This window comes from Petaurus breviceps, unplaced genomic scaffold (assembly GCF_028583685.1).
Source record: "Petaurus breviceps papuanus isolate PSGF00001 unplaced genomic scaffold, PetGlider_PUasm1.0 90879, whole genome shotgun sequence".
Classification (NCBI taxonomy): Eukaryota; Metazoa; Chordata; class Mammalia; order Diprotodontia; family Petauridae; genus Petaurus; species Petaurus breviceps.
The window spans coordinates 14,645,246-14,659,182 of NW_027187368.1; the positions used below are offsets into that span (position 1 = coordinate 14,645,246).

A 13,937-nucleotide genomic window follows, 5' to 3' on the forward strand; every position below is an offset into this window, starting at 1 on the left:
TTTCTCGGCAGAAATACTATAGTGGTTTGCCATTTCCTTCTTCAGCTCATTTTACAGGTGAGATACTGAGGCAAATAGGGTTAGGTGACTTGCCCAGGGTCACACAAGTGAGTGTATGAGGCTGGATTTTAACTCAGGGAGATAAGTCTTCCTGACTCCAGCTTTGGTGCTCTACCCACTGATCCACCATGCTGTAAAAAGTAAAAGATCCCAATGATGGGAACCAGATGGATAGGAGGCAGCTGGGGTAAGCTCTAGCTTGTAAGAAATAGCCCAAGAGGTGCAGAGGATTTGGAGACAGAGGGCTTGGGTTCAAATCTCAGCTCTGCTAATTAGTAGGCCCTTACCTTCTCTGGGCCTCAGTTCTCTCATCTATAAAAGGATAGGATTAGTTGAATTCTAAGGTTCTATCCCATCCCATTCCAAATTGATGACTGCATATATTTATAGAATTAAGTCAATTATAAGTAAAGGAAACCAAGTAAAAACTGAGGAAAGAGAATGATGCAATGGCCAAGAGCCAGGAGTCCTGGCTTCAAACCCTAACTCTGATATTAACTCACTATGGGACCTTGAGCAAGTCACTTCCCAGACACTGGGCCTCAGTTTCCCCTTTTACAAAATAGTATTTATACAACCTTCCTCTCAGGGTTGTTTCTGGGAAAACAAGTGAGATAGTGGATATGAGAACTCTTTGTTAGGTGGTACTATTGCTATAAATCTGGTTTGGCCATAAAGGAGAGACAGTCCTGGAAAACCCATAGATGTGGAGTCAAGGGACCTGGGTCTTGGCTGAGCTTTTGCCACTAATGAGCTGTGTGATTCTGAGAAGGTCATTTGCCTCCTCTGGACCTCAAGTTCCCCATGTGTTACATGAGGAGATAGAACTACCTGATTTCCAAGGTTCTTCCAATTCTGACATTCTTGTGTTCTATGCTTGATGTCAGTAGGAAGACCAGTATCAATGAAATAACTTGATTTTTTTAGTACAAAAAGATGTGATCAGGAATGGAGGAGCAATGGTTACTTCAAGAAACTCATAATCTTGGGTGGGATTAGAAAGATGGGGGAAGGGAGGGAAAGACACACAGAAATAACTAAAATGTAAACATTATCTAATTTGGAATTTAATGGTCTGATCATAGCTCCCCCCTCCCAATTTTTTTCTTCTGATCCTGGTGCATTTTTAAAATTAGTTGCAACAAGATATTTATTTTGCCAGTGTTGGAAAACTGCCCTTGACGATTTAGAAGTTTCCAAATACCCAACTCACATGTAACACTGCTTTTAAATTTCTCCCTTTGGCAACTAATAGCTATTTTCCAAATCTAGCATCTCTTAAAAACTTTAAAAAAAAAATAAAAACAGCAGCATCTTATGTTGATATGTGCTTCTTACCTTAAGGTTTTGAAGTCCTGCTCAAATTTTTCTTTCAGATTCCAGACAGGCAAGTCATTTTTGTCTTTCTTACCTCAGTTTCCCCATATGTAAAAACGAGGGACTTGATGGGTTGCTTAAAGTGCTGGACAGCTCTAACACTGTATATTCTATGATCTAACATTCCTTCAGCCCTTGTGTCAATGTTCTAAGCTAATTTTCAGTTCTGGTGTTTTATAAAGCTAGAGATAAACTTCCAACTCATTTTCTATATGAAATAATCAAGGCAAGGAAGTAAAGTGACTTGTTCAAGATTGTGTGGCTGGAATCAGTGGCAGAGCCAAGAACAGATTCAAAACCTTGTGAGGCTTCAATTACAAAGAATTCACTGGTAAATAAGAAAAGCTAGCTGTGGAGAAACAGTACCTTCTGGCTGCACCAGAACAGCCGGCATTTTCTTAGCCTAAAAAATTTTATTGTATTGGAACACCCTAATGGGTGGCATGGCATAGTGGATAAAGGAGCTGGCCTTGGAGCCAGTCTGGGTTCAAGACTAAGCTCATCCAAGTTGTATGACCCTGGGCAATCCTCACTTAATTTCTCAGTGCTCCAGGCAACGAAGACTATAAATTGCAGAGAAGGTGCCATTCCGAAATGGCAGAGGGAATCCTCTATACCAATGAAATCATAGATCCAACTTCTTTCTCTGAGACATCCTGTAACATTTTAATAGAAAAATACAAATATCCCGGGGTGGTACAGTAGATAGAGCTTGGACAGAATCAGGAAGACCTGAGTTCAAATCCTTCCTCAGACACAACTAGCTGTGTGACCCTGGGCAAGTCACTTAACCCTGTTTGCCTCAGTTTTCTCTTCTATAAAATGAGCTGGAGAAGGAAATGGCAAACTGCTCCTGTCTCTTTGCCAAGAAAACCCCAAAATGGAGTCACAGAGAGTCAGATACAACTGAAACAACTTAACAACAACAACAATTCACAAGACACAACTGGATTGAAAGTAACTTTAGACTTGTTTTATCCTAGGATGAGCCTCCACAGTTCATACATTGTTTGATCAAACCAAAAGTTTTTTTAAAGTTTCTTTTCTAGTCTTAATATAGAGCTCTCAGATGTGTAAATGAAAAAATGTATATGTACATGTACATTTGAGTGGATTTTTTTTCAATTTGTAGGTGGTTGGTTTAATTGTGAGACTTCAAAAAAATAAACACTGCTTAGTTTCACATTTGATTCTGGCAGCTGTCAGATCCGTTTCACTTTCCAGGTGTTCCATATCCTCTCTCATATCTACAAATATCATAAGTAAGTATAACATACAAACTTTAGGAGCAACTAGGTGACCTGGAGTCAGGAAGACTCATCTTCTTGAGTTCAAATCTAGAATTGGATCTGATCTTAGAGACATCTCTACTTCTAACCTCCTCTTTTTATATATGAGGAAACCAAGGCTCAGAGTAGAGAAGGCATTTGCCCAAGGTCATCCAGTGAGTAGCTAGCAGATTTAGGGTTTGAAGCGATGGCCTCTGACTCCAGACCCACCACATTATCTACTGCACTGAATGGTTTCTCAAATGCCTGGCCTGTGGGTGCAAGTGACCTCCTATGCAGCAGGACACAGTAGGAACAACTTTACACTCAGTGCTGACTATGTCACTAACTATACTAGATGCCTTTGGACAAGCTTCTTCCTTGGTTTGTTTCCCTACTTTTAAAATTAGGAGGCATCTATGTGGTGCAATGGATAGAACTCTGGGCTCTATCCTAGTTAGGAAGACATGAATTTAAATCTTAACTCAGATACTTATTAGCTCTGTGAACCCTGGGCAAGTCACTTAAGACACGATCTGCCTCAGTTTCCCCAACTGTAAAATGAGGATAATAACAGCACCTACCTCTCAGGGTTGTTATAAAGATCAAATGAGATATTTGTAAAGTGCTTATTAGCACAGCCTAACACATAGTAGGTGCTTAATAAATGCTTGTCTCTTTTCCCCTTCCCCTTCCCCATACTAGATCATCTCTCCTTTCTAGTTCTACCTAATATTATAAGAGATTCTAAAAGACTTAAAGAAACATATTGAGAACCCTATCTCCTGATAGCTAGAGGACCTGGGTTAAAGTCCAATGCTACCACTCTGTGTGTGAGTGAGGCAAATCTCTTCTTGGTCCCCAGTCTTCTTATGTGTAAAAGAAGGTGACTAGATCAAATTATCCATAAATCCCTTGTCACTGAACAGGCTGACCAATCAGGGTCTAGCACAGTACTTGGCAGGAAACGGTACTTTAATGTTGAATGAATGAACCATCCAACCAGATTTCAATAGCTGCTTTGAAAGGAATGGGTGCATTCCAAGTTTCCCTGGTGTTGGCTCCTTCCTTTGCCCCCAGATACAGAGGGATTTCTTGGGAATGCCCTAACACTACTTCTCAGTGGTCACAATTCTAGTACATGGGCTACCAAGTGTTTTATATTGTATATTTTTGTCCTAGGGATGCACTATGGCTATAAATCCAAGAACTCAGGAGAATCATAATGGCAGGTGATCCAAAAATTAATGGAAAGACACATGGCTGGCACAAGCAGGATGTAGCATATTACCAATGATAACCTATTTGTGTGAAGGACATTTATGGCAGGAAAATGAAGTGAGTGGGTCATGCAGAGAAAGTGAAAGATAGTGGAAAGGTAGTGCAGTGTGGTGAATAGGGAACCAGACTGGAATTCCAGAAGTCCAGGGTTAAGATCCTGTCTCTGACATTATGTGAACCTGGATAGGTGATTTAACCTCTCTGAGCCTTAGTTTCCTCATCTGTTACACAGGAATAATAATACTCATAGCACCTATCTCACAGGATTATTTTGAGGATTCAAGCCAATAAGACATCTACTAAGTGTCTAGTTGTACAAGGCAGTACCCCTGCTAAGTACCAGAGGGACAAAAACAAGATGAAACTCTCTCTGCTCTCAGGGAGCTTCCATTCCACTGGGAGATAAGACTATATGGACAAGAAAGCAGATATAAAGTATAAGCAAAATAATGCAAGAATTCTAAGAGGAACAGAATACTCACAACTGGTGGGGGGAGGGGGAGAAATTAGGAAAGGGATCATTTGGGAGGTAGCTCTTGAATTACAGGCAGCTATGTGGTTAGAGTGCCAGGTTTGGAATCAGGAAGACCTGGATTCAAATCTGACTTCAGACACTTACAAGTTGTGTGACCCTGAGTCAGTCACTTAACCCTGTTTGCCTCAGTTTCTCATTTGTAAAAATGAACTGGAGAAGGAAATGGCAAATCACTGTAGTATCTTTTTGAAGAAAACCCTACATGGGGTCATGAAGAGTTGGACACAACTGAAAAACAGCTGAACAATGAAGTTGAGTTGTAATTTGGTGAAAGTTAGATATTCAAGAGACTGAGGTGAAAAGAAGGCACATTCCAGACAAGGGTGGTCATGTGTCACTTTCCTGCATTGAGGCAGGGAATCTAATGTTTCTTCTTTTTTTTTTTTTTTTAAAGCAATTGGGGTTAAGTAACTTGCTCAAGGTTACACGGCCAGTTATTATTTCTGGGTGTGGTGCTGAGTATCTGAGCCCGGATTTGATCCAGGTCATCCTGACACTGGAGCCAGTGCTCTTACTCGCTGAGCCACCTGGCCGCCCCTAAGCAATCGGGGTTAAGTAACTTGCTCAAGGTTACACGGCCAGGTGTTTCTGGGTGGGTGCTAAGTGTCTGAGCCCGGGATTCGATCTCCAGGTCTTCTCAACACTGGAGCCGGTGCTCTTACTTGCTGTGCTACCTGGCCGCCCCTGAATCTAATGTTTCATTTTGAGAATAGATAACAGTCCAGTTTGACTGGAAGAAGGTATATGAAGCTTAGTCATATGAAATAGAATTGTAAATGTAGGCAAGTGTCACATTGTGGACAAATTTAAATGCCAGGCTGAGGATTTTGTACTTTGTCCTAGTGATGTCAGAGGAACAAAGAGTTTTGAATAGGGTGATGACATGGTCAGTCCTAAGTTCTAGGAATACTGATCTGGCAGTTGTGGGGAGAATAAATTGTAGAGGGGGAAGACTAGGGGTAGGTCAATCAAATAGGAAGCTGTTGCAGTAGTCTGGGCAAGGGGTAATAAAGGTCTAAACTACCATACAGGTTATGTGAGTGAAAAGAAAGGAACAAGAGTGAGGGATGTCAATACAGACAGGAATAAGACTTGGCAACTGATTAAGTATGGGGGTTGAAAGATAAGGAGGAGTCAAGGATAGTGCCAAGTCTGTGTGTGAGCTTGGGTGAGTGGAAGGATGATAATGCCATTCACAGGAACTGTCAAGTTTGAAGGAGAAATAGGTTTAGGAAATTGAATGAGTTCTGTTTTTGCCATGTTGAGTTTGACATACTTAACATTCAAATGGAGATATTTAGCAAGCAGGACTGGCATTCATGAGAGAAAATTAGGGCTGGACATATAGATTTGAGTTGCGTTTGCATAATGCTGATTTTTGACCCCAAGAGAACTGATGAGATCACTGAGAAAAAGGATAGGAAGTGAAGAGGACTCAAAGCAAAGGCCCTTAGGGGATGTCCATATTTAGTGGTCGGAAGGAAACTGACCTAACAAAATAGATTGAGGAAGAATGGAAGACAAGTAGAAGATAACTTTGCAAACTTGAAAGTGATTTATAAATAAGGCTTATTATCTGTATAATGATGGGTGACCCCAGTGTTGTACTGCTAACTATGAATCAAAGAATCAAGGCAAGGGGCCCCTAATTAGGTGGATTCAGTATGGAGGATTTCTAGAAAAATAATCAAGAAAGCTACAGGATAAAACAGGAGCTGCCCTGCTGGAAGGAGCACTCACTTTAATGAGACCAAGGAAGTGTACTGAAGTACGGCCTGTCTCTCCTGCAACGCTGATTGGGAAGCCTGAATAGCTCATATTGTGAGGTGTTTGCATGTATTTGAGCTGTGGGGAGGCAGGGATGGAATTCCATGCTGCACGTGTGATGATCATGAAATCAAATGTCTCTTCCTCATTTTAGCTAACCAAGCTTTCCAGACCTTGTGAAGATAGCCCCAGTGGAGAAGAGCTCCTTGCCTCCAGAATCACAGAAATTCAGAGTTGGAATTAATTTCACACCTCACATTTCTATAGCACTTTAAGGTTTATAAAGTACTTCCCTCAGGTACCCCTAGTGAAACTGAGGTGGGTACTGGTAAGTATTATTATCAACCCCATTTTACAGATGAGGAAACTTGAGACCTCAGCCTCAAGAAAGGATCTACAAGTAAATCATAAATCTAGTAAAGATCAGTGTTGAGATTTAAACCATTTCTCCTCATTATAAAATAAGTGCTTTCTTTTCCAGAGGTGAAAATCATAACTCATAAAAGGGAAGTGACTTGTCCTTGGACTCAATGGCAGAGTAGACTAATCAGGCCAAACATTCCCATCTCCAGTCCAATTTTCTTTCCACTGTACCATAGATTTTTAGGTACAGTCCTTTAGGACTGGCAGTGAGGAAAGGGGAAACTACAAAGCATTACATAAATCTGAGTCATAATAACAATAAAAATAGTAGTGATCCTTCTCCATTTACATCTTGGATTTAATTTCCCAAAGGAATCGCTTATTCTATCTAAGCTGGGCTTTTACAAGGTGACCTTGGCTTACATGTAGGTAGGACACTTGAGGGAGGCAAGAAGAGAGTAAGGGGAAGGAGTGCCCTGTCTTCTAGGGGTTCTGATTCCACTTCCTCACTTTTCAGTGGGTAGGGTAGAAGAAAAATGTGGTGCAATGGTCCTGAGTCCGTGCTGAATGAGGATCAGATGAAGGAATTGGTGATATTTAACTGGGAGAAGAGAAGACTGGAGTAGGGGGAAGACACAACAGCTCTGTTCAAATATCTGATGGACTGTTAAGTGATGTAACAGACTCATTCTGTTTGGCCCCAAAGAACAGCACTAGAAGTAATGGGTAGAAGCTGCCAAAAAGCAAATTTAGACTCTCAAAAAAGAGCTTCCTAATGGTCAGAGGGGGCTATTAGTGGTCTGGGCCACTTCAGGGAGGAGTGGGTTCCCCCTCATTGAAAGACTTCAGACAAAAGCTAGATGACCATTCATCAGGGATGTTGGAATGAGAATCCTTCTTCTTCTTCAAGTATGGACTGGACTTTAGGTCCCTCCCAAACCTGAAACGATTAGTTACTATCTATGGGTTTGGGACTGGGAGCCAATCTTGTATTTTCTGTATTGAAAATGTTATAGTCTGTCCCCTGCACATGCATAGGGAATAATGAACACTGAGATTACAGAATCATGGAATCTCAAAGCTGGAAAGGGTCTCAAAAGGCATCTGAGTACAACCTGGACCAAATATGGATCAAGACATCATTCTAGGAGGCAGCAAAGAGTTTGGAAAGAATCCTGGATCTTTGTCACAAGCGATTGTTCAACCTGGAATGTGTGTGTGTGTGTGTGTGTGTGTGAGGAGTGATGGGCAACTTGTATATTATGTGAAATAAAGTCAAAAGATGTCAATAAAATCTGTGTGTGCATGTGTGTGCGCACATGTGTTGTGTGTGTTTTAAAAGAAAAGAGAAACACTGAGATTCAGAGTCAAAAGACCTTATTGCTAGTACCAAACCTAAAACTGAATTTCCAAGTCCCTTTCCTTTTCTGGGAATCAGTCTTCTCCTTTGTCAACTAAAAAACGTTAGACTCAATAACCTCTAGGGTTCCTTCTCCCTCTTACATTCTATGTTCTAAAGCTCCTTTGAGCCTTGACCTTTTATGTTCCATATTCTAAGATTCTTCCCAGCTGTGAATGAAATAGGTAGAAAGAATGCTGAACTTGGGATCAGGAGCCCTGGGTTCAAGTCCTTGTTCTGACACTAGCTATACTTCTTAGCTTTGTGACCACAAACAAATCACATGACCACCATGGAGCCTCAGTTTCCCCATCTATAAAGTGGCAGTGATAGTAATCTCTGTCTCCTTGGTCTGTCATAGAGCTGTTGAGAAGCAACTGAGAAAATGGATGTAAGCATACTTTAAAATGCAAGACATGGTTATTTTCCTATGATGGGCCTGGGCATAGTGAAAAAAACCTAAGAACAAGATGCACCCCGTCCCCCTTGCACCCTGCTGAACAGGAGAACCAAGCCGTCAGGGTTGGCTTTGTGAATACATAGTAAAGTGTGTGTGCTTTTTCTTTTTTTTTCTTTTTATAGCCTGTTTCCAGGGTGCCCTGAAAAGCCCTGAATAAACCACAGCTGGGGAGGCTTGGACAGCTTGGGGTCCCTAGAATATTATCAAGCCATCGTCTGATGTTCACTCTCCCAGACGTAAACCTCTAGAGTAGAACATACTTCTCCTGACTCCCTGATTCTACTCTATCTTTCCTTCTGTCTCAGATCAATAAGACAGTGACAGGTAATGGAAAGAATACTGTGCCTGGAGTCAGAAGACCAAGGTTTGAATCCTGCCTCTAACATTTATGAATTGTTTAATCAGTGGGAAATTCACTTCACTCTTCAAAGTTATAGTTTCCTTATCTATAAAATGGGTATAATAATACATTTACAACCTCACCGGTTGGCTGTGGGAACAGTGCTTTTAAGGTGTAAAGCATTATAGCAATGTGAGTTTTTATTATTACTGTTATAAAACAGAATTATGATTTAATAATAGCTAGCATTTATATAGCATTTTAAGATTTGCAAAGTACTTTACAAATATCATCTCTTTTGATCCTTACAACAATCCCCTGAGCTAATTGCTATTGTTTTCCCTATTTTACAGATGAGGAAACTGAGGCAGAAAGCAGTTAAGTGGCTTGTCCAGGGTCACCCAGCTAGTAAGTGTCTGAGGCTGGATTTGAACTCAGGTCTTCTTCACTCCAGGTCCTGTGCTCTACCTACTGTTTAGTGGAAAAAAACACCAGGTGCCTGGGCATGTTTGTGCACTTTTTTGTGCACTGGGCAGTTTTCCACTTGCTAGCTGTGTGGCCTTGAGCAAATTTCCTCCTCTATAAAATGGGAGGGTGCAATAAGAAGGCTTCTGGGGTCCTTTGCAGCTATAATCCTATGATTTCTAAGGTTCCTACTAGCTCTAATGTTCTACATTCTAATGTTCCTTCCAGGTTTCACATTCTATGTTCTAAGGTCCCCCTCAACTCTGACACTTTTTAAAAGGCAAACTGGATACTCAAATTCTAGCTTCCCGATCCCTTCTTATTAGTAATTGTCTGAGAAGGTGTGTGGAGGTGGGTGGGAATATGAGCTCCATGGATTTCACTGAAGTCATTCTCCTGATCATCAAGGAGTTCTGCCCAGCAGACCAGTTAACTAGAAATACATTAGTCCCTTGCCTTCTTCCATCTTTCAGCTTTGACTGCCGTTCTAAGATAACAGACTAGAAACCTCTTCGATTTTCAGTCAGTTTTCACAGGCCTTGGTCTTTTGTCTCTGATAGGGTGATACAATGTACCTGGCAGGTCCAGGGAAGGGAGACATTCCTGCCTAATGTTCTCTAACCAACCCTCCCTGAAGATGGCAACTCACCTGCTCCTGGGAATTCATTACCCGTAGCTTCATCTGCTTCAGGTATGTCGAGGTGAGGGGCATGTTGTAGTCGATGATCCCAGAAACCAAAGGGGAGGGAGGTTCATTTTCTGAAGGAAAGAACAAACCAGAAGCCATTTATAGCCTGTACTAAGGGCTCCAGGAGCCTCCCCCTCAAAGGAGGGACAGGGCTACTGACACCTAAGAATGCTTCATCTTCCCTCTCAGTGCACTGAGAGAAAACTCATGCTATTCACACAACTCTCGTTTCTATAATTCTTTAATGTGGGCAGTATACTTACTTCTTAACCATCATTGGGCTTAGTACTGTGGTATCATCCCCATTTTACAAAAGAGGAAACTGAGGCTTACAGAAGGAAGTGGCTTGCTCATGATAACATGGCTAGTGCTGAAGCGTTAAAAGAGAAATTTGGTTTTTACCTTGGTCAAAACTGAAGTGACCATTTTAAACTTAAGTTATTCATTCAAAAAACATTAATTGTTTGTTCTATGGAGAACCCTATGCTTTGGGGAAAGACACAAAGACAAATGATAAGTCACATTTCTGTGGCGAATTAATATTTTAAAAACACTTCCCTCACAACAGCTCTTGAATGAAAGTATTATTAACCCCATTTTTATAGATAAAGAGACTGAAATTCAGAGAAGTGAAATGACTCCCTCAAAGGCACACAGCTATTAAGTGATAGAATCAGAATTTGAATCCAGATCTCCTAACCTCAAGTCCAGCTGTCTTTTGTAGAAACAGCACTCAACCTTTTTCAATTCAATTTAACAAACACATACGAAGAGCTACTATGTGCCAGACACTGTGCTAATCACTGGGGAAATAATGAGTCCCCTGACCTCAAGGTCTTGCAGAGAGGTCATGATTTATACACAAACCTGCAATAACCATAAAATAAGTATAGAGTAGAATGGTTATAACAGCATTAGGCTTCCTGGAAGAAGTAACATTTAGGCAGTACTTGAATGAATGGAGACGATTTCAAGGGGTGGTAATTGGGAGAGAAGTCAATCTAAGGATGGGGCAACAGCACAAGCAAAGGTATAGAGGTGGGAAAACAAGAGGCATGTGGGCAGAGGGGAATGGAGGGTCTAGTTTGGCTGGTGCACAGGGTACATGAAGGGGTGTAGCACCACACAGGAAACAGATGGTAGGAAGAACACTAGATTCTGGAGAATAGGGTCCATAGGCACCTGACTGAGCCTCAATTTTATTTATGTAAAATGGGGATCTTGGGAAGAAAATGACTCATAAACCTTAAAATGCTGCAAAATAGTGAATTGCTGTTATTATAAGGCTGGCAAGGTGGGAAACTGGCAAGAAACCTTAAATGTCAGCTTTGGGACTTGAGGTGCTTTTCAATAGGTGGTAAGAAGCCACTGAAGAGCTTTGGATGGCCCTGGAGCTATTATTGTAGTCTCTGTCTTGGTCAGGTAAGGTTGCAGAGGAAAAGTTATGAGTCAAGGACAACTCCAAGGTTAGCTGACCATGTATCGATTAGAACTGAGTTACTAAACATAATGAAACACATCCCAGGTGCTTAGTGGGAGACAGAGAGAGAGACAGAGAGAGAGACAGAGAGACAGACAGACAGACAGACAGACAGAGAGAGAGAGAGAGAGATAGACAGAGACAGAGAGAGAGACAGAGACAGAGACAGAGAGACAGAGACAGAGAGAGGAGGGGGAGCACTGGGTTGTCCTTTGGATTTTAGCTCCATCCTCCCACTTCCATAGGGTTGGGGGACTGACCCATTATCAGCTCCTACCCCTCTTCTCTCTCAGGCAAAACAACAGGTGGTAGGAAAGAAATACCATTCACATTCCAGTTTCCCTTCCACCTCCCAAGCCTAGGCTGAGAGACCAATGAAAAGATCAGACTCTAGTAGAAAGACTCCTGGACCTGGAGTCAAGGAGATGAGGGCAAAAGCCCTGGTTTTGCTGTTTATTAAAAGAGAATGGTATAGTGGATAGAATACTGGCACTGAACTCAGGAAGACCTCTGTTCAAATTCTACTTCTGAAATTTTACTAGCTGGGTAACCTTGAGTAGATCACAACTTCTCAGCCTCAGTATCCCCATTTGTAAAATTAGGATGATTATACCTGTAGCACCTACTTCAGGTCCTACAGGGCTGTTGACTCAAGTGAGATGTGTGTAAAAAACTTTGCAAACTTTAAAGTGCTATTTAAACGTCAGCTATTACTGTATTAGTGATCTGGCTGAACAAGCCCATTCAGCTGAGTCCAATGAAAAGAGCTCTCGGTCTGGAGCCAGAAGACATGAGTTTGAATTCCATGCTTGTATGTCTTTGGGCAAGTTACTGAGACTCAGACCTTAGCTTCCTCACCTTCAAAGTGAGGGAGGTAGACTAGAGGGCACCTGAGTGCTCTTCCAGCTCTAAATCTACAATCCTGTGACCAATCTGAGCCTCAGTTTCCCTACCTGCAAAATAAGGACAATATCATTTTTCTCTTCTTAACTACCTATATCTTAACAGTTGTGATGATCAAATGAGAGTATCTTTGAAATCTATTTATAAATTATAAACCAAGTTGTATATGTAATTTCTCATTATTAGGTGCAAGGAATGTCTAAAAGCAAGTATGATATTCCCCTTCTCCCTAAAAAACCACCATAACAACATCAAAACCATGTATCCTCTGGGCTTTTCTTAATTCATTATCCTCCCCCTCAGTGAGATTAAACATTTCTTGACTCCTCCCCCTTCTACCAACCAGTTCCTGGATCTCACCTCTTCTATATTGCTGTCCAGACATATTCAAGAGTGGAAGAGAGACTGGTGCCCTCATTAGGACTATTAGCAACAGATGCTGCCTCCCTCATTCTAATTTCTAGTTTCAATACAAAAGATTGATTGCTCCCATCAAGCCAAGGGCTTTCTAGAAGAAGAAGGACCTTTTTAAAGCCTGAACTAAGTAATCCAGAGCTCCCTCCTGAATCTAATAGCTTCAACACTTCAAGGATCTGATTATTTTTCCAGTGTGGACACACCCTCCACAGACGTATATCACAGCCTCCTTGCAACTAAATAGACAAGCTGTGAGTTGCTATGGTGAAAAAAACACCCAAACTGAATCATCTCATTGGCCTCTCCACACTTGGCTATGGTGGTCTTCAAACAATAGATACACAGTCTATCACTAGATTCAGGCAAAAAAGCCTTTCCCATTTTTAAAGGTATGATAGAGTTAGTACTCAACTGATGTAGCCTGGAGCTCTGGAAGGCTATATACATCAGTGGTGTACAGAAAGACTTTACTGGAAGTCTCCTGTGCAACTAGATGTCATTATAGATTTAAGTCTTGAATACTTCCCCAAATTCTTGTAATTATACTACCAGGTCACTCACTTATCTGCACAACGGTGAATGCCTTTTAAGGTAAGGTAAGTTAAGAGACAGAGTTGGTTAGGATCCTGGCTTCTGACATTGATCACCTACACAATACATTCTTCCATATTCCACATTCCGTTCTTCCATCTCTAGGGTCACGGTCTCCGAACATCCTGGCAGTCTCTGATATGGGCAGTCGGAGCAGAACAGGGACAGCTGGGTTCAGGTTCAGAAGTTATTATCTGAGGATCCAGATCTTGCTGACAGTCATCACTGCCCAAGTTGTCAGTATTTTCTATGCTTAAGACTAGAGGCAGCTCAAACTCTAGCCTGGTGTGTGAGATTTACTTCCCCAGGGTCAAACCAAACTCACAGGAACAAAAACACAGACACACAAGGAAACCACCAAGGAAACACAAGGCTCCCCAGAGCTGTCAGTTCAGACATGCAGACATCCCACATGACTCATTCTCCCTTGTATCAGTACACTTGGTTCTGCAGCTACCAAAAGAGGGCCAATTTAGCTCAGAGGTAGTGAGTCTTATTGCTTCTATCTCTCCTGCCCAAAGAGAGAATAAAGAATGGAAGAGT

The 13,937-nt window shown here is 41.5% G+C and overlaps 1 protein-coding gene across 1 annotated transcript in view; it reads right to left on the reverse strand.

The window, feature by feature from the left end:
- NOL4L (nucleolar protein 4 like) overlaps positions 1-13,937 on the reverse strand; it is a 198,729-nt gene that overhangs the window by 106,676 nt on the left and 78,116 nt on the right. The window contains exon 4 of the mRNA XM_069073941.1: positions 9,965-10,074. Within this exon, the coding sequence (XP_068930042.1) occupies positions 9,965-10,074 (110 nt within the window). The remainder of the gene's footprint in view (positions 1-9,964; positions 10,075-13,937) is intronic.